The sequence below is a fragment of the Manis javanica genome, chromosome 10 (genome assembly GCF_040802235.1).
Source record: "Manis javanica isolate MJ-LG chromosome 10, MJ_LKY, whole genome shotgun sequence".
In the NCBI taxonomy this organism is placed as follows: domain Eukaryota; kingdom Metazoa; phylum Chordata; class Mammalia; order Pholidota; family Manidae; genus Manis; species Manis javanica.
This window is the reverse complement of record NC_133165.1, coordinates 103563335-103584939: the sequence shown is the minus strand read 5'-3', so window position 1 is coordinate 103584939 and position 21605 is coordinate 103563335. Positions and strand designations below refer to the sequence as shown.

The following is a 21605-nucleotide window of genomic DNA, read 5'->3' as shown; positions in this document are numbered from 1 at the left end:
GGTCAACACAGCTTCAGATGATCTTGCCCCTTGCTGCTGTTGTGTTATCATGCCTTACCACTCAGGTCTGTACTAACTCCATTCCAGCCCCTATTTCCCCAAAATGCTAAGACAACTCGGGGCTTTTGCACTTATCATCACCTCTGCCTGGTATACTCTTTCCCTGGATATTCACATGGCTTATTACCTCATTATTTAGGTTCCTGCTCAATGTCAACTCCTTATAGGCTTTCCTGCCCATCACTGTATAACACTGCCAAGCCCCATTGCATCTACATACCCAGTACCTATCAATGAATTATTCTGTATCTTTTTGTCTCCCCCAACACAAAAGCAAGACCTGTGATACAGCTTTTGTTTTCTTCACTGCTCCATCCCTAGAGCCAACATGTCCTGGCATATAGTAGGAATTCAATATATATTGCTCAACTAAATTGTATTACTTGGGAGGAAGAACAGACAAGGAGATAAGAAGCAGTTAATATTTCACATCATCACAGTAATGTATGTTTTATGCTTTATGCATTACCATCTAATGTTTTTAACAACCCTCAAAGCCGGTATCACTGAATCTATTTTAAGGCCTATCCCAATAAAAGAGATCATGTTAAAATGTTTCCTTACTAAGCATCATGGGAAACTCAAGTATCTAGTTTCATTGTTTTCCTCCAAATTGTCAGACCAGTATCTGGCTTATCAAAAATGTGCCAGTGAGAAGCAAGTACAGAATGGCAGTTAAGAGCAGATATCTGAAGCCAGACTATTTCAGTTCAAATCTGGACTCTGCCACTTTTTAGCTATAAGACCTAGGTCAACTTATAAACTTTTTATTGCAGTCTCTTCATTTTTTGTTAAGCTCTAAAAGGGCAGAGACTTTGTTCATTGTCACATATATCACCAGCACCTTGATGTCCTCTACAAATATCTGTGGAATGAATGAATGGAAATGTTTCATAGCCTTGTGAGTTTTATGAGTTAGTAGAGCATATAAAGCACTCAGGACAGCCCTGGCAATAGTAAATGTTCAATAAATGTCAGTGTTTTGGTTGTTATTATTTCAGCAGGCAGCTTATTAGGCAAAAGGATTTCTCATTTTGCTCCCAGCTCTGAGATTCCTTACTCCTTTCTCAAGATACTTAACAGACTCAAAAGCGTATTATAATGTTTTATAATAAGAGATAAAGAATTTACATTTTTTAAGAAGAGAGTAATAAAATGCTGGAACAAAGTGAAAAGGATATCATTCACCAATTGTGGGATACATCCTGGTGGCATCTGAGGTGACAGTTTATTTTTTGTGTATTGGATGTAATTGTGTATTTTGATATATATTAGGGGAAAATGACTAGTACTAAGTTGATGACTTAATGATTATTTCATAGGACAAAACTATACTTTAAAAAATATAAAAACATGAAATAAGTAATAGTACAGGTAGTATTCACATGGCAAAAAACCTCTGATATTGGCATGTGAATAAAACAAGTTTTAAGCAACACTGCTCTAGAAAAGCAGCTCTTAATCTGAGGCGCATGGACTCTAAGCCCCTGAACTCTGGTATATTATGTGCAAAGTAATATGTGCATGTGCATATGGGCATTGTTCTGGGGAACCAACCCAGAGTTTTCACCAGATTCTCAAAAAGGATTAAGAATGATTGCTTCAGAATCTTGCAATCTAAAATGTCATCAAATGTCTCTACGAAGAAAAGAATAACAATCTGACAATGCCTCATAACTAAATTGTTTAAAAATCTACAAAGGTAAAATTCTCTAAGTTCATGTACTAATACATAATAGAAATGTCTAATATGCAAATTAATTTATAAAACTTAAGCTAGTGTTCAGTGACTTTATTCTAGAACTAAATGCTTATGATATCTTTCCCAGTAGTAAATTTAAAGCCCCTTGTGAACAAGGGCTATTTGTACCCTCAGCATCTAGAAGAATATTTGGTGTAATATATTCTTAATAAATGTTTGATAAATGAATGAATCTCAGGAGGCTTATAATTTTAACAAATTATAGTCAATAAGAATTTACTAACTGTTTGGTGTCTACAACTGTGAAGAATGTAAAACACCTTTGGACTGAAAGTCAAAAACCTGGTCTAAGCCCCAGCAACACCACTTATAGCTGACCCTCACACAACAGGAGTACAGGAGTAGGGGTACTGACCCTCTGAGAACTTGAATCTTCATGTAACTTTTGACCCCCCCAAAACTTAACCACTAGCCTGCTATTGAACTAGAAGCCTTACCAATAACATAAACAGTCAGTTAACACATATTTTGTATGTTTTATGTATTATATACTGTATTCTTACAATAAAGCTAGAGAAAGGAAAATTTTTTTTCAAATTGTCTCAAATCCCCAAAATAATTTCCAATATTTATCTACTGAAAAAAATCCACGTATGTGGGCCCACACAGTTCAAAACTGTGTTGTTCATGGGCCAACTGCATTCATTTCTGATTCTACATTTTTTATCTTTAAAAAAATCATTACATATCTATCTCACAAGGTCATTTTGAGGACATTAGTAGAGGTAATGTATGTGAAAAGCTCAAATATAAAATTTTGTTAATCTATGATTATTTTTTTATGCTGTCCTTTCTTTTAAATATAATGTGACATATTTCAGAAGACAAGTTCTACAAGTTATAAGACAAAGAGACAACTCAAGAAATTATATATAAAGATGAAACAATGTAGCACAGAAAAATTAAAACACTCAATATTTCACCTTTCAATAAATTTATTAACTTATATTATTAATTTTTCACATAAGTATTTTATACCTTTGCATTTAGGCTGTAACTTAAGGAAGCATCATTTAAAAGCCCAAAACAGTGCCTTGAACAGAGCAGGTATCCAATACATAGTTACCAATTGACTGTTTATCATGAATATGGACTTTCAGATGAGTTATTAAATATATTTTTAATTTAATTGAAGAGGTTTTAATTTATGTTAGTTGATCATCTATCAAATTATTTCTGCACCAACAGTTTAATCATACTTGAAAAGAAAATGAACTCAGGTACTCACAAGTTATTTCTTCATATGAGCTACTTAATTAGTAAGATAAATTCTTGCGATCTCTACTTTATTTCCCAAGACTTTTAAAATAACTTACCAATTTGGCTGATGAGTTGCCTGAACTGATCAAGGTAGCTTTGTCCCTCTGGGGTTATTCCAAGTTTTCTGATGCCTCGATTGAACTTTTCTGCTCTTTCAAAAGGATACTGGAGAGATAATTTAAAGACTATCTTTGTTAATGAACACCCTTAAACCATAAAATGCCTATCAAATCAACCATGCTAACACCACTTTCCTTTCCAATTTTATATTTCCACTGTGCTTAAAAAAACACGCAAGTATAGCTCTTTGTCTCTGTCTCTCTGTCTGTCTGTCTTGCTACCCTCTCTCTGTCTCTCTCTCTCTGCAGCCCTCTCTCTCTTTGTCTCTCTCTGTCTCCCTCTTTGTCTCTGTCTCTGTCCCCCTGCTCTCCCTGCTCTCTCTCCCTCTCTCTCTCTGTTCTCTGCTCTCTCTATCCCGCTGCTCTCTCTGTGCCCCCCCTTCTCTGTCTGTCTCTCTGTCCTTCTCTGTCTCTCTCTTTGTCTCTGTCTCTGTCACCCTGCTCTCTCTCCCTCTCTCTCTCTGCTGTCTGCTCTCTGTTCTCTCTGTCCCGCTGCTCTCTCTGCTGCTCTCTCTCTCTCTCTCTCTCTCCCCCTACCCGCTCCCTCTGGGGCAGCCACTCTCTCCTTCAGAGAATAAAATCTCTTGCGTGGGAAAAAAAAAAAAAACAAAAAAAAAAAACACGCAAGTATAGTGAAAAAAATTTTTAACACAAAATCTACCAATGTTTAGGTCAATATAAATTAAATTTCTTATGGGAAGTAATTGTTAATGCTATCACACTCAACTACTCTATAGATAGATAGAAGAAACCAATTCCTCCTAGAAACATTTGGTTAGAGATTTGTGACAAGTTTCTGTGAACTGAATAGGTATTAGGGACTTATATAAACAAATTCCTTCCCAAATAGTACACACTAGTTAAAATTTCTAGTTACCATCACCAGTGAAAAGTGAATTTTTAAGTGTTAGCTGGATAAAGACTTAGGAAGTTACTCATTTTTATTAATAACAAATAACAATTATTTCAAATTGTATGATTATTTCTCTGAATACAGGTAATCTCTGCTCCAATAAAAATGACACAGTCAATACAACTCTATTGATAATGAATTTTTAATCTTATCGTTTTACTAAGAAAAGTAGTATTTGGCTGCTCTGACATTGAAGAAAACTGACTAGTTTAAAGGAGGGTTGGAACTAGGTGATGCTTATGAAGGGAATTAAAGTAGTTCTGGATGTGGCAAATCAAATATAAGACCCATCTAAGCCTGTTGGTTCTCTATTCACATGGCTACATGCCTCTGTGCTCTGTTACCAGTTAACAATTCTTCTCTTCACTGTGGGAAAACTCAGCCTAGAAGATGAAAGGAAAATAATGTTCTTATAAATTATAGATGGGAATGTCAACTGGTGATGCATTTTTAGAATGTTTGGTAACATGTATCAGAATTTTAAATACTCATATTCTTTGCCCTATGAATGTCTCTTCAAGAATCTGTCTTTCAGAAATAGTCTCTAAATAAACAGAGAGGAATGTGTAAGGATGTTACCTGTATTCGTTAATGCTGAAACTGTCATCAGCAGAAGGTTAAATAAGCTACGGTATATACATCTTAACTATTAACTCTTAAAATTAATGAGGTGGATCCACATGTACTAACGTGTGATAAGTACAATGCAAAACAGTATGTATAGTATTGCTCCATTTTTGTTAGGGAAAAAAGCAATATATGCACATATAAGTATGTATGTGTTTCAGACAGACAACTGAAAGGTATCACATTAATTGCTGTTAACAGCAACTGCCTCCAGAAAATGGAACTGGGAGGACATTTGGTTTATGCACTCTATATTATTTAAATATTTCAAAATGAGTATGTATTTTTTTTAAATGACTTTTAAAAAGTAACAACTGGCTACATTGTTTATTTAACTTTTCCTTACACTTTAGCCTACAGAGAATGCAAAGAGTGAGAAACTGTAGGGAAAAATACAAAAAACTTGGAAGCCACACCTAGGAGACATTATGTGAAAAATAATAAAGAAAACTACACCACCAGAGATCCTCATGAATTTTAGCATAAACATTTGCTATAAGACTCAACAGCTGAATCAAACTATTTTAAAAAGAGTATGTAAAAATACCTTATGATCATTTTGGTCCTTGATTTCTCTGAAAAACCGAATATCTTTAATCAATCTGGATTTGATATGTTCATCATACATAAATTGGCTAAATATGTAGAACTTCTTTTTCAAAAACTGGTAGGTGATATTAACCTATAAAATTAAAATTTAAGTAAGTGGAAAAAGTTAATACAAAAATTGATTTCAAATCATGTTACTGAATAACAATTATCTATTTTGTTTACTTAGAATGTGTAATATCTATTTATTTATTAAGTATCTTATATTTATAAAGTTTAATTTACACTGGACCTAAAACAGTTAAGTAAATGAACTTCATTACCCAAGCTTACAGAAATTTTAGCTCCACTTAAATACTTTTATTACACTAAAGGAAAAAAAGAAAAAAATGGAAAATACTCTCATAGTAAGAGCTATACTGAGAATCACAAAACCAGATTCAAAACTCTAGTTTTTAAGTCGTAAACCACAGTCAGGTTCTATGTTCCTTCATCTATAAGATTACTTATTACCAACTTACATGTCCAGAATGATACTACAGTAAGGAACATGGTGCTCTTTGAACTTTCCTGAAGCAAGACAGTAAACACTCAATTGCTTACCCATATACTGAGCACTTCCTAAGTGTGCACGGCAACGTGCCTGCTCTCTCATGCTAGACATAGTCCTTGTCATCATGAAATTTATATTCTAGCAGGTGTGACAGACATTTTAAACAAGTATATGTTAAATAAGTTCTTAAATCTCAGCTGCAATACTTTCTAAAATGAGATATATGGGTGCTGACCTAAACTCATAAAACCCTGAAAAAGTAGGATTTGAGCCAAGTAGACAAAATAATGTTAAGATTAATTCTAACCCATTGATGGAAACCCTATATTAATTTTTATCCCCACTACCCTCAAATGTTGTTGTTTTGGCAAATGTATTACCCAATTACAGAAATGGGTGTGTGCTTTCTCAGAACATTTCTTGTGGCTTAAAACGGCTTTTTCTCCATCTCCTTAGTAGTAGTAGTCTTACTTGAAGTGTAGTCTCTTCTTTATCCTTCCCACTCTTATCAATGGATAACAGCCAGCCTTGATCTTATTTCTGTGCTCACTTTATCACCATCAGACATCAGGAATTTACATTCATTTGTGTGATTACTATATTCCTGGCTAGAGTGTAATCACTATGAGAGCCAGGAAATACCTGTTTTCCTTATCCTACTGCCCACCACAGCACCTAAGACATATAATGCATGTGCATAATTATATCTGTTATGTGAATGAGTGTTTGACAGATGAGGTCAAAGAAGAGTTTTTATCCCAGAAGATTCAGAAATGATCTCTACATGGATAACTCCTTATTTTAAATTTGAAACTCTATGTCCCATTTCTATTTTGATAACCACTAAAGCAGAGCTCCAATCACATTACTTAACAGCTCAAATACTTCAATGCTCCCCCCAACACTAAACTGGTTCCTATGTAACTTCCCAGTCATAACTTCTCCCTGCTTCCTCACTTCCCAATATGCTTAGTTCTATTTTTACTATTTAAGCGTTCACATTGTTCTTTCTGCAAGGAGAAATTCAGTGTGCCCTGAAAACCAGGTAAATTCAAACACTTCTCTTTTGCCACAAAAGGAAAACGGCATACAAGTTCAAGTGATTCTCCCCGGTGACTGAATGTCCATTTTTAAGACTCAAAATATTTTTAGTAAATTATTTTTATGGATTATCAAATCATCGGTAAGCCTCCCTGAAAAAAGAACATGGCTTATGTTAAATAAATTTATCAATGATTTGCCTTCAAAAGCTACTTCCAGAAAATACCAGACAGTCCACACAGATTCATGTATTTATGCTGATGTTCTCAAACCTCCAACGCTATATATGACTGACACTGTAAGATATTATGAAGTGCCTTTTGCATCAGTTTCCATCACATCCAACACAATTTTGTGTGAGACATTTTAATTAAATCAACCAGAAAAATGGAAATTCAGGTGTAATATAAATAAGTAGTAGTGTGTATTTAGCAGAATATTCTATGAGAATACGATTTTCCAAACCACCAAGTTAAACAGGAATCTTTTACCCACCCAAACTCCCAAAAAAGGTTCTTACTGTTGTATTCATGATTCCTGTGCCATGTGTTCGAATTGAATTAGCAATATGGCGAATATTAATAGTGTTCAAATGTTTGTTATTGCTTGTTCGTTCAATAAAAATCTGCAATGAAACAAATTTCTGCTAAGTAACAACACAATCCATAGCAAACACTGGTCAGTTATCCAAAGAAAATTTCATAATATTTCAGTAAAGATAATTTAATTTGGGAAGTCATTCAAGAAGATAAAACAAAGGAATACAGACAAGATGATCTCTAAACAATTATTTTTGCTTTATTTTACTAATTCTCACTTTTGAGAATCACTTCATTCCCTCTCACAGCCTCCCTATTATATATCCACCCACATTTTTTAAAAATTTCTAAAACCCACTCACCTGATTATTAAGATTATAGAGGTATCGAGACACAAATATATGAATGTTTCTCATAATTTCCAAAACATCCAGGCCCTAAAAACAATCCACACAAAAGTTCTATTAAACATTAGTTTAATAAGACAGTTAAACTTATATCAATATAGTGACTTACTGTTTATATTAAGTATCCCAGTATTTTTAAAGAACAACATGCAAAAGGTATGACCAAAAGTTAAAAGACCCTTCTGACATGTACAATGAGGACTATTTCACTGGGGAAAGCTAGCTGTTTGTTATCCCTCTTGAGAAGATAGAAATATTTAAGCTTAAAATTTCAAAGACCCATGACTCACAACCATTTCCCCACCATTTTTTTTTAATTTCATTCCTCAGCTCCTTAATTATTATTATTTTTATTAAAATATCATTGATATACAATCTTATGATGGTTTCACATAAACAACACAGTGGTTTCAACATTCACCCATATTATCAAGTCCTCACCCCCTCCACCGTGGTCAGTCTATCAACATAGTAAGATATTACAGAGTCATTAATTGTCTTCTCGGTGCTGTACTGCCTCCCCCATGACCTACCTTTACTGTGACTGTGAATTATAGTGCCCCTTAATTCCCTTTTCCCTCCCTCCCCACCATCCCCAACCCCTCCCCTTTGGTGATCACTAGTCCCTTCTCATGTCTCTGAGTCTATTGCTATTTTGTTCCTCTGTTTTGCTTTGTTTTTATACTCCACAAATGAGTGAAATCATTTTGTGCTTGTCTTTCTCCACCTGGCTTATTTCACTAAGCATAGTACCCTCTAGATCCATCCATGTTGTTGCAAATGGATTTCTTTTCTTTTTATGGCTGAATAATATTCCATTGTATATGTGTACCACATCATCTTTATCCATTCATCTACTGATGGACACAGGGTGCTTCCATATCTTGGCTATTGTGAATAGTGCAGCAATAAACAAGGGGTGCATATGTCTTTTTGCATCAGGGATCTTGTTTTCTTTGGGTAAATTCCTAGAAGTGGAATTCCTGGGTCAAATGGTGTTTCTATTTTTAGTTTTTTGAGGAACCTCCATATTGCTTTCCACAATGGTTGAACTAATTTACATTCCCACCAATGGGAATGTAGGATGGTTCCCCTTTCTCCGCATCCTCACAAGCTTTGTTGTTTCTTGTCTTTTGGATAGTGGCCATCCTAATTGGTGTGAGGTACAATCTCATTGTGGTTTTAATTTGCATTTCCCTGATGATTAGTGATCTGGAGCATCTTTTCATATGCCTGTTGGACACCCTATTTCTTCTTTGGAGAAATCTACAGATCCTCCACCTATTTTCTAATTGGGTTATTTTTTTTGGGGGGTGTTGAGACATGTGAGTTCTTTATATATTTCGGATGTTAACCCCTTAGCAGATAAATCATTTACCAATATATTCTCCCATACTATAGGATTCCTTTTTGTTCTGCTGATGGTGTCCTTTGCTGTCCTTTTTAGTTTGATGTAGTACCCCGTGATAATTTTTTATTTTGTTTCCTTTGCCCAGGGAAATGTGTTCAAGAAAAAGTTGCTTATGTTTATATTCAAGAGATTTTCCCTGTATTTTCTTCTAAGAGTTTTATGGTTTCATGAATTACATTCAGTTCTTTGATCCATTTTGAGTTTACTTTTGTGTATGGAGTTAGACAACAATCCAATTTCATTCTCTTACATGTAGCTGTCCAGTTTTGCCAACACCACTTGTTGAAGAGGCTGTCATTTCCCCATTGTATATTTATGGCTCCTTTATCATATATGAATTGACCAGATATGTGTGGGTTTATATCTGGGCTTTCTATCCTCTTCTGTTGATCTATGGGTCTGTTCTTTTACCAGTAACAAATTGTTTTTGATTACTGTGGCTTTCTCAGGGAACATAATTCCTCCCCCCCAGCTTTGTGAGCTTTTAGTCAGGAAGCATAATCCCCCCCAGCTTTGTTCTTCTTTCTCAGTATTGCTTTGGCTATTTGGGATCGTTGTGGTTCCATATGAATTTCAGAACTATTTGCTCTAGTTCATTGAAGAATGTTGTTGGTATTTTGATAGGGATTGCACTGAATCTGTAGACTGCTTTCAGTAGGATGGCCATTTTGAAAACATTCATTGATTCTATTGTTTTATTCTTCTCAATTTTATTTATTTCTGCTCTGATCTTTAATATATCCCTCCTACTCACTTTGGGCATCATGTGTTCTTTTTCTAGTTGCTTTAATTCTGAGTTTAGACTGTTTATTTGGGGTTGCTCTTGTTTGTTGAGTTACACCTATATTGCTATATACTTTCCTCTTAGAACTGCCTTCACTGCATCCCAGAGGTTTTGGGCTGTTGAATTGTTGTTTTCATTTGTCTCCATATAGCTTGATCTTTGTTTTAATTTGGTCACTGATCACTGATTATTTAGGAGCATGCTGTTAAGCCTCCATGTGTTTGTAGGCTTTTTTGTTTTGTGTAATTTATTTCTGCCTTTGTGGTCTGAGAAGTTGTTTGGTACAAATTTAATCTTTTTTATTTATTGAGGCTCTTCCTAAGGCCTAGTATGTGATCTATTCTGGAAAACATTCCATGAACACTTGAGAAGAATGTGTATACTGCTGCTTTTGGGTGGAATGTTCTATAGATGTCTATTAGATCCATCTGTTCTAATGTATTGTTCAGTGCCTCTGTTTCCTTACTTATTTCTGTCTGGTTGATCTCTTGATGTAATTTCCTAAAATAAATGTGTTGCATTCTATTTACCCCTTTAATTCTGTTAATATTTGTTTCACATATTTAGGTGCTCTTATATTGGGTGCATAGATATTTATAATGGTTATATCCTCCTGTTGGACTGACTCCTTTATCATTCTGCAATGTCCTCGTTACTTTCTTTGTTTTCATATATTTTGTCTGATATAAGTACTGCTACTCTTGCTTTTCTCTCCCTATTATTTGCATATAATATCTTTTTCCAATCCTTCATTTTTAGTCTGGGTATGTCTTTGAATTTGAAATGAGTCTCTTGTAGGCAGCATATAGATGGGTCATGTTGTTTTATCTATTCTGCCACTCTATGTCTTTTGATTGGTGCATTTAGTCCATTTCCATTTCAGGTGATTATCGATAGATATGTACTTATTGCCATTGTAGGCTTTAGATTTATAGTTATCAAAGGTTCAAGGATAGCTTCCTTTCAATCTAACAGTTTATCTTAAATTACTGATTACTCTATTTCACAGACAAAGATACTTTTTTTCCTCCCCTTTTCTTCCTCCTCCTCCATACTTTATATATAGATCACTCTGTGTATCCCTTGACTGACTCTGTGAGTAGGTGATTTAATTTAGTATTTGCTTAGTAATTAATTGGTCTACTACATTTACTGTGGGTTTATTTTCTCTGGTGACAGCTATTTAGCCTTAGGAGCATTTCCATCTAGAGCAGTCCCTTTAACAGATCCTGTAAGAATAGTTTAGTCGTGGTGAATTCCCTCAAATTTTGCTTACCTGGAAATTGTTTAATCCCAGCTTCAAATTTAAATGATAAAATTGCCAGGTAGAGTATTCTTGGTTGGAGGCCCTTCTGTTTCATTACATTAACTACATCATGACACTCCCTTCTGGCCTGTAAGGTTTCTGCTGAGAAGTCTGCTGATAGCCTGCTGGGATTTCCTTTATAAGTGATCTTTTTTCTCTCTCTGGCTGCTTTTAGTACTCTCTCCTTGTCCTTGATCTTTGCCATTTTAATTATTTTATGTCTTGATGGTGTCTTCCTAGGGTTCCTTTTGTTTGGGGATCTTTGAGCTTCCATGACCTGAGTGTCTATTTCCTTCCCCAGACTGGGGAAGTTTTCAACAGTTATTTCCTCAAAGAGAATTTCTATCTATCCCTTTGCCTCTTCTTCTGGTACCCCTATAATGTGAATATTGTTCTGTTTGGATTAATCCCACAGCTCTCATTACTCTTTCATTCCCAGAGATCCTTTTAGGTACAAGTTACCTATTAAGAAATCCATCATTCTTCAGTTATAACTCTAATACCTACTGGTGTCATATTGTTCCACAGCTTTTCTAACTGGGACCCAAAGTAGCATCACAATACCAATATACTGTTTATTTTTGTATCCCTAACCACAGTTCAGTGACTAGCATGCTCTCAGTAAATACTAAATGTACTAATAAATGAATGAAAGGATATACAAACTGATCCTGGAAATGGTCCCTAAATGCAGTAGGACAAAGGAAAAATTAAAACTCTCAAATTTTGAAATTGCATAAATATTTTTTGGTAAATATTTATCTGGATTATCTTAGAATTACATGCAAATTAACCAAAAACAAATTTCTGCACTCATGAGATATTACCATATTGTAAATTAGCTCATTGAATTAGTGAAGCTAAATGTTTCTTTGCACTCCTTCTTTTAAGAATACATTTATAATCATATAAAAATATGATTATATTTATATCATATATTTCATATAAACCATTTTTCCTACAGTTTTGAAGTTTATTACATCTAGGTTTACAGTGCTTAACTGGGACTGTTTCTAAATCTATATATATTTCATATGTTCAGCAAAAAGCAAAGTATAAACAGGAAGCCTGTGGTAAATTCTTTCATAAAGCAAATTAGCACTTTTTTTTTATTATCAAGTATAAGGTTTTACATAGCAAGTATTTTCTTGAAATATAAACACACGCTTAATAAAAAAGAAAAAGATTTCTCATATAAATACTGTTATCATGCTGTAATCACACTGTGCAAAAAAACATTTTATACTATACCTGTTCCAAAGTCTGACTAGGAAGATGTGCCTCTGTCATAACCAATCCATAACGCTGAGAAGCTAAATTTCTCATTTCACTGTAAGTGGCCCAGTCATGAAGAGCTACTGTTGTTAGATTGTAGAAAGTCTTGTCTAGGTAATGAGTTACATAAGCTGTAAAAAAAAAAAAACAGAAAAACTTTGGTTCATGAAAATGTAAAATGTAAAAAAGGAAAACAAACTAAAAAGGAAACACCTTTTCTTTGAACATTAAATTTCTTCCTTTAAAATAAGGGAAATGAAAATGAAGAAACAAAAGGAATTAAAGAATAAATGAAATAACACCAAAAAGATTCCCTCAAAGGTTCTTTTTTGTTATTTAGGGGGAACAGATAAAGACTATGACTCTAAGAAGGAAAGCAAAACACTAACCTCGAATGTCAATGAAACGATTGAAAAACCTAATTGGATTCAGAGAGAAAAACAGGGCCAGGTCTTTCATGCCAACTCTGAAAGGGTTTCGGTCATCCAGCTTTAAATGAGTATGCACAGAAAGTCGCAGATCCTTCTCTATTTCTTTGCACAACTTGTCCAGCAAATGCTATTCACAAAAGATTTGATATCTTAATTTTTCAAAATGATATTCCAATTGTACTGTTCCTCTAGGTGTCTGTGCTTTGACCATTAAGAGTTTTACAATCAGTGCAACAATGACAAAATGTGTCACAAATATGTTTTTAAGAGTCTGAATATGATAAAATACTATTTTTATTGGGAAAGTGAAAATTACTTTGCACTCCACTTTAAACCAATAGTTCTTTTGGCCAGGGAGCAGTTAGTTACAATCTAAGGTTTTATTTTCATTAATACTTTAACACCCTTGAACAGCAAAAGCTAATGTCTGATGGTTTCATTATAAGGAACATGAATATAAAACATAAAATTTATGGAATCCAGCTACAGAGGAAAGGTCCTGAGAATATGCAAGAAAGGAAACTTAAAAGCTTCCTTGCTGTAATCATTAAAAATGACAAAATTCTTTGAGCTAAAGATAATGAAGTTAATGTCTTTTCTTATCTACCATGGAATTCCAAATACTGGCCAAACATGTATCTTATTTCTAAATATGAGTATTTAATACAAGAAATCATATAAGATTTTTCATAATTTTACCAAACCTGAATAAGGTTTATACTGTGAAGTTTACTCATTTTTAATTCCTCCCTGTGTATAAAAATATTGCTAGATGGAAATTTAATCTTAATAATAGCAGTGTTTATAAAACACATTTCATTAAAACAGGAAAGGATGTACCATATTGCATTTGATTTGTTAAACAAGTAAATATTTTAAATATTAAATGAAATATAGTAAAATTTTGATAGTTGTCTTAAATATATTAACATTAGCAGCATTCAACGTTCAAATTCATGTTGCATTTGCAGTCTCCTAATAACAAAACTTTAAATTCAAGTCTACTATTAAGTAAAATTAAAAAAAAAAAAAAACTCTGCCAATTCCTAGTCTGGATTTCTATTCAAAAATTAAAGACCAATTTAGCACAATGGTGATAATGTAACTAAAAATAGTTCCTTTGTTCTAGACAGTGATTTATAAATACTAATTTTAAATTAGTGAGTCTGCTTCAATCCAAAAACTTATTCCAAACACAGCATTCCAAATACATGTTCTAAGCTTTTCAATCTCAAATATATTACCTCATTTAAAATTTCCATAATTTCCTTGTCATAGCAATCCAGAAGCATTTCATAGGACTCTAAATGCCTTGCATGCATCATAGCAGGCACACAGTCACGTAAAGCACTGAACATGTACTAAAAAGAAAATCAGAGTGTACATGAAGTTAGAAAAAAAGCTCTAATCTAAATAATATTACAAAGGTTAATTATCTATCTTGAAAATCTTGATCTGCAGGCTGTTTTTTTAAATATGACTCTTACATTCCAAAATAAGACTCAGATTTTATTCTCTAAAGCATATACTCTAAGTATACAAAAATACACACTCATTTATCCTTTCCTATCTTGGGCATTCGAATACACTTATTTCCACAAAGATACAGAAAGATCTGAATAATATATACTTTGCTGACAGATAAATATCAGACTATTTCGACATAAACTAAAATCAAGTGAAATGAAAATGATTAGGAATACCATGGGAAAAGTCACATACATTAAGTTTAATTCATTAGTATTCATATAAAATTTAACTAAAGGCTGCATAAATTCTTACCAAATATGCACAGCATTGTATGCAAAAAATATTAGCTGTCAATTTTAAAATGGTTTATTCAATCAAATAATGTTTTATAACTAATTAGAATGGTACAGTGACTAAAAAAATGATGGGTTTATTCTTTTTATTACTCTCTACTTACATGCAATCTTGCTGCATCAATGGCATTTTCATATACATCATCTAAATAAATTGGGAAGACAGCTCGATGCCAGTATAAAAAACAACAGTCACATTGCATTTGAACTCTACAATGTAAAGTACTAATTAGTGGTATCAAAATTGAAGTAGCCCCCAAAGTAATGAAAGAAACATTATATACCATAAGTATACATGCTCATTTTTGTATTCTCTGTATCACTTAACCCAAAATTAGTGCAGAAAAGAAACACAAAATAAGTAGTTCCCAAATTGAACAAAGGTAGCAAAACACTCAAATACCTGACACTGTCAATTCTAAACATATGCTTTACTTTTTTAAAACATACTTGAAAACCAATATAGATAACTTTTAAACAGAGCTTAAATTTATTTTCAGTATTATTTGATATGACTAGATGCATGATACTTGTATCACATGCACCATTTCACCTGTCTCAAAGTTTTAGAACCTTTTAAAAAACTGGGACCAAAATAAAAAAGCAGTCACACTTAACCTATCATCTTTGCTAATGACTATTTCACAAAAATGGCCATTCAGTATCTTATGATGAAGGTGGCTCAGGATTTCTTCTTTCAAGGATGGAAAGTTAAATGCTACTAGCTACAAAAATCTCAAGTTTCTCAGAACAAAAACATTAAGTTGTAAGTGAACATTAAATGGAAATTGAGCTGTTACTTTAATCTGGCTGAGAATCAAAATTCAGAAGACCTAATTTCCCTTCAAGAAACGTACTGCTTACTCAATAAAAAGAAAATGCTGAAGCCACAAGGAACTACAATTATAAATAAGCCTTCCAAAAACCAATTCATCTTAGTGACTGGCAACCAACAATGTAATTCAAAATAAAATTACAGAAGGCTATGTGTGTAGATGAACCTTGTTATATAGCAGCAGTTTTAAAAGCTCGCTAGAAATGCCCATCACAACAAGCCAGACGCTCTAAGGGTACATCCCCTACACACAATACATACATGTTATCCCATGGGGGTTCTTCCAGAAACTACATCCTTATTGTGGAAACAAAGCTGAAGAAATATGATCCCTAAACACAGTCTCATTTTCGTCATGCTAACAGCATTACAAAGAGGAACTAATTGTCTATCTGGCTTGTATTTCTTCTCTTGCTGTGCTAAAAAGAAAAGCAATGTTTCTATTAGCCCTTTCTTTTGAGTATCATTACAGATCCCTACTTACCTTTCTCTAAGTTCACTAATAAGGTCCAGCTTTTTCATGACTACTTGAAGTGGGAAGAGTTCTTCATCTTTAAATGTTTTCTATCAGGGAGGGGAAAAGAGGGCAATCAAAGTAAGGACAGGTTTCTTTGGTCAGTAACAAGGAAACCGTGAAATCTCAGAACTCATTTTTATTCCATAATAAGAGGAATACACTTACCATTTGTGTGCCAACGCTCAGTGCCAAAGACACGATAAGCCGTCGTTGTTTTGTGCTTGGTCCATTTAGAGTGTTTTCAGCCAAAACTAGAGCAGAGAGCACATCAAGACGCTGCTCGCTATATTTTTTGTCAGAAATTACTCTTTTCTTAGAAACAAAAGAAAACAGGAAAACAGCAGTTTTATTTCTGAGCCAATAACAAGAGACTCAAGAAAAACTTCTCCATTATTCTTTCCATGATTCAATTCAAAAGAGCTAAGACAAATACTTTCCCTGTTCAGCTTCTTCTAATAGATTATCTCTTAGCACTGTCAGAGACAGTAAATGTATCAGGCATATGTTAAAATTTCCATACTAGGCTTTTTGAGAGGTGTTTCACAAAGGCAGCATAGGAAGATCCTAAAATGTCCATATTAATTTAATAAGGAAATCAATTTTTAAAAGAGATGCCTATTTTAAAACTGCAAACAATGTCAGTTGTGTTAAGAGAAGTATGTTAATGTATTAGATGCTGTAAGTTCGGAGTAAGATAACCCTAATCGCTCTAAATAAAAATCATAAATTCCCATAGAGATGAATGACCAAGAACATTGTATTTGAAGGAATGGCGTAAACAGGCTGAACTAGAATAACACATATAAAGCAACAGAAGATCAAACTAAAAAGATAATTACGTGAGTATATAATAACTTTTATACCTTGGCCACAGAAATAGAGTTAAGAGCCTGATGTTGAAGGTGCTGTGTTATATGTGAAACTGAATCAGCCACAACCATGCTTCTCCTGTGGAACATATGTTCTATTGCCTGAAAAGAATCAGAAGTCATTTCACCAAAGTGAATGTATAACTTACAGGCAAAATTACATAATTATCTTTATGATCTTGGGCTAGTTAAGGAATTTGTAAATGAGATGCAAAAAGCAAGCACTACCATAAAGGATAAGATTGGTAAATTCAACTATACTAATATTAAGAATTTGTTCATTAAAAGCCACTATAAATAAAATTAAAAGGTAAGCCAATATATGAGGAAAATATCTGCCACAAACAAGGGATTAGTACTCAGAATAAATAAAGAGCCCAAATGAATGAAGCATTTTTTTTTAAAAAGGCCAATAATCCAACCAAAAACTGAACAAAAGACCTGAATAGATTTTTTCATTTAAAAAGAAAAAAATACAGTTAAGAAATATTTGAAAAGATACCATCATTTTATCAAGAGAATGAAGATTAAAAACAAAATAATTTACATCCACTAATTTGTGAAATAAAAAGCCCGGTAATACCAATTTTGGCTTGTTGGGGGAACAATTGGAAGTCCATCTAATATATTCTGAAAGGTATATACACTGATGTAACTACTTTGGAAAACAATTTGGCATCATCTTGAAAAGCTGAACAGGTACATAACATAACCCAGCAATCCATTTGGTAGGTATATAATACCTCAGAAAAACTCTTGTACCATTACACCAAGAAACATAGATAAGAGTAGCAAAATTTTTCATAGAAGCAAAAACTAGAAACAACCCAAAAGTCCATCCACAGGAAATCTACACAGCAATAAAATGCATGAACTACAGCTACTCATCCCAACATGGATAAGGGCAAATACAAAACTTTGATTTTAAAAAGGCCAAGTCAAAGAATACTAAACAATAAATGATTTATAGATTCATTCGTGTGTGGTGAACTAGAAAGAAAAACAAGGGAATGATAAACATAAAATTCAGGACAGTGGTTTCCTCTGAAAGAGTAGGATAAGATAACTTACCCTACTAGGATAAGATGTCAGAAAGAGACAACTCAAAGCATTTTGAAAATATAGGTAACATTGTATCTCTTAAATGGTATGGTGGGTTTTTAAGTGTTTATAATTATTTGTTAAAATTATGCTTATATATTAGATATATATATGCACCTATACATACATACTTCTATATTTATATTTCATAAAAAGTAACTGGCAATAATATATCTTAAAGAAGAAAGGCTAAAAATCCAAAGGCACTATCTCCAATAAAAATCTTTACTTTCTAAGCAAATCTTAAGATCATTATTAACAGAAATTTACTAGCAAATCTTAATTTCAATTTTTACAAAAGTTTAAGTGAGCTCTCCTGCCTACAAGGGGTATTTTTTATTTACACAGTATGCTAAAAAACATTTCACCATATTTCTAGTATTCAAATTGATATTACAGCACCTTCTCTAAATTATAAAATAGTCTCATGTTAACTAGCCTCATGTGCATATGAACACTATAAAATGGATAATTTTGCAATTGTATCTTTTTTAAACTCATGCAAACATGCTTCAAACTCCTATGAGTAAAACTTTACTAATAAGGCTAACATTTCATTTTCCTCCTTTTCTCTCTTTGCTACATGTTAACTTTTAATAAAGCTTAAATATAATGCATTTTATTGTATGTACCTCAATTTAAATTAAACCTTTAAAAAGTTTAAATATATTTGCCATTCATACAAAAGTTACTCAGAAATTTCTTACAATGGCTAGTTCCTTTATCAAACTGAGAGATAAATACTCTTTCCCACAATTTTTGATTCTCATAATCAAGAAGCCAAATCTTAAAGAACCATCTCAATTTAACCTTGGGTCAATTCTCAATTATAATAGCAAGGTAAAACAATCTAAAACCTACCTTGAGAAGTTCGATAAGTCTGCACAATGCCTTAACTGAGGTTTTGGTCATTGGCTTTTGCGTGGACATGTAGAGATTCATTGTGGTTTTAATAATGGTACTAATACTATATGCATATAAGAAGCCCTATAAAAAATATATAAAACATTGATTACAATCACAAGAAAAGGCTTCATTTCTTCAGAATTTCATTCTGTTTAATAATTATCCCTCAACTTACTAGTAACTAGTATTTCTAAAGTTCATTTTAAAATCAGCTCTTAAGATTCTAAAATATTCTTCCTTACAAGTTTCAAGGCAGCCCTTAAAAGTTTAACTTACCACATACCAGTAGTTTAGTGCTGTTGAAATTATAATGTATAATCATAGTTAAAGAATCTCTCCAACAACAAAAACAATCTTCAGAGAAATGATTTGGATGCTAGGAAGGTATCTATTCATCCTTATCTTACCTACCAGACAAGAGGATAAAGACTTCTGTCTTTGGCAGCTTAAGACAAGAGCTTAGGAATCTAAGAACCAAGAATTGAAAAAGAGGAGAAAGAGAGCTGCTTTCTATGTATCTCTCAAATACAGACATAAAAAGGTATTTCTTCATTCCAAGCCAATTCCCCCTTTCCTTTTCACCTCAGCCAATCCCCACTTCCATCTGCTACCATGTCCCCTGGGTATGTTGATGCTAATCAGTCTTCCTCTCCTTCCAGCCCAATAAGAACAAATTCTCTCCTACCCTTCTTATTCGTTAAGGAAGCATACAGGTCTTATGAGGTTTAAACAAAATTTTAGTGCTAGTCAAACCAGGGAACAGTGGAATAAGAAAATGGGAAAAATGGTATTACTCCTCAAATATATTTTCATTGAGGCCCAAAAAGGATACAGGAACATGATGGAGAGCCTTTGGGTTTATAAAAAACCAAAAAAAGATAGATGCACAGTTTAGAGATGGACCTTAACTATACTATTGTGGATATATCCAAGGAGCTGGAGCAGAAGCTATATGGCAGTGCCTCTCCTGTCCTACTATATGTGAGGCAAGTACCCTCCCATCAGTAACAGTGGCTCGCTAAAGCAGTGATATTCAGTGGGAGTGGGAGGTGGGAGCTCCTCTCAACCAGCAGTGGCTCTGTGGTGAAGAGATGTGCTAAATTAAGAGAATAAGAAATGAGCGAGAAGGGTAGCATCCTAAGAAAGGTGACTGTAAGACCAAAGCTTAGGGCATATATGGAGGAAAGAGCCACAGTCTTACCTTGGCAGCTACAGGACTATCAGACTCTGCCCTAGTGCAGCACTGGGGAAAGTTAAAAAGCAGAAACAAGTGACAGCAAAAGTCTATCTCTAAGACAGGAAGAACAAAGGAGGTATTTTTGGAGGGTAGAACCCATGGGCCAATATCACACCATTCCAAGACGGTCATTATTTTGTGAAGGATATAAATGAAGGATGTATTTTTAAATCTAAATGAGAAGGGGAGAGGTCTGAGGTCTCTTTCTGTTAGTGGCAGAATCATTTGGACCAACCTTTCCTCAGAGAACAACCAGAAAATCTGGGCAAAACATCTTTTAAATTTCTCAGAATGCATCAAGAAGCTACCACGAAAATAAGGAAATTCAAGGCCAAAACCTGTAAGAAGACAAAAACCCAGAGAAGTGAGTCTGGCATCTGAGGCTGCTTTCCCTTAGAGTCTTCTGCCCATTCCAAAGGAGGAGAATAAAGACAGAAGCCGAGCATATCTTTCAACATCTCACATGAAGGGAAGGGGGATAAAATTAGGAGTTCATGGTCCATCACAGAGGGCAGGGGATCCTGGTAAACCACCGAGGGTCTGGGCTTGGATCCTGAAAAACTACTCCCTAAAAAGTAAGGGTAAACTAGATAAACAGCCATCACAGGATTTAGGTCCCACTTAAAATCATCTCAGTCCATGACTGGGCTGAGGTCATTTGGATTGTTAGGTATCCTAGACTAACTGCAATTCAGAAACAAAGATTAAGTCCTCTCTGGAGGAAGGAAAACAGTATCCAGATCCTCAAATTAAACCTACAGTTGTTCATATACAATGTATGACACTCTAAAAAACAACCAGGTATACAAAGGGATAAGGCAGATCCAAATACAACTGAAACAACAGATAAAGAAATATCCAGATAATGAAGTTATTAGACATGGGCTTCAAAATAATTATGCTTAATATATTGAAGGAAATAAAATTATTTCAGAAAAGAACTGTAAAACTATTTTTAAAAGCTGAAAAATTAATTAAAATTAAGAACTCAGTAGATGGGTTTAACAGTAGATAGACGTAACTGGAGAGAGAATTAAAACAAAAAGAATGAAGAGAACAGAAATAGTATTTGGACTAACATCAACATCCTCTGGAAGAGTCATTCCAGAAGACGATCATCAAAAAACTTCAACAAAGACCCTAGCGCTGTTGCAGTTGTAGCTGTATTCATCCCACTGGTTCCTGGACTTGCCAATGGAATGAAGAAGGAGGTATCTAAGCTGGCCTGTGCATACAGTAAAACAACAAATTTGACTGGATCTATACTGTTGGAACTCAAC

General features: G+C 33.9%; 1 protein-coding gene across 6 annotated transcripts in view; it reads right to left on the bottom strand.

Annotated features, from left to right (window-relative positions):
* The window catches only part of WASHC4 (WASH complex subunit 4), a 58115-nt gene that overhangs the window by 14495 nt on the left and 22015 nt on the right, over positions 1–21605 (bottom strand). For all 6 annotated transcript variants that reach the window (XM_073213772.1, XM_073213770.1, XM_073213771.1 and 3 more), the window contains exons 15-26: positions 19044–19169; positions 17076–17183; positions 16378–16524; positions 16180–16259; positions 14965–15070; positions 14282–14398; positions 12996–13164; positions 12583–12737; positions 7786–7860; positions 7405–7509; positions 5289–5423; positions 3139–3247 (exon numbers count right to left, since the gene is read on the bottom strand). In XM_073213772.1, the coding sequence (XP_073069873.1) occupies positions 3139–3247; positions 5289–5423; positions 7405–7509; positions 7786–7860; positions 12583–12737; positions 12996–13164; positions 14282–14398; positions 14965–15070; positions 16180–16259; positions 16378–16524; positions 17076–17183; positions 19044–19169 (1432 nt within the window). The remainder of the gene's footprint in view (positions 1–3138; positions 3248–5288; positions 5424–7404; positions 7510–7785; positions 7861–12582; positions 12738–12995; positions 13165–14281; positions 14399–14964; positions 15071–16179; positions 16260–16377; positions 16525–17075; positions 17184–19043; positions 19170–21605) is intronic.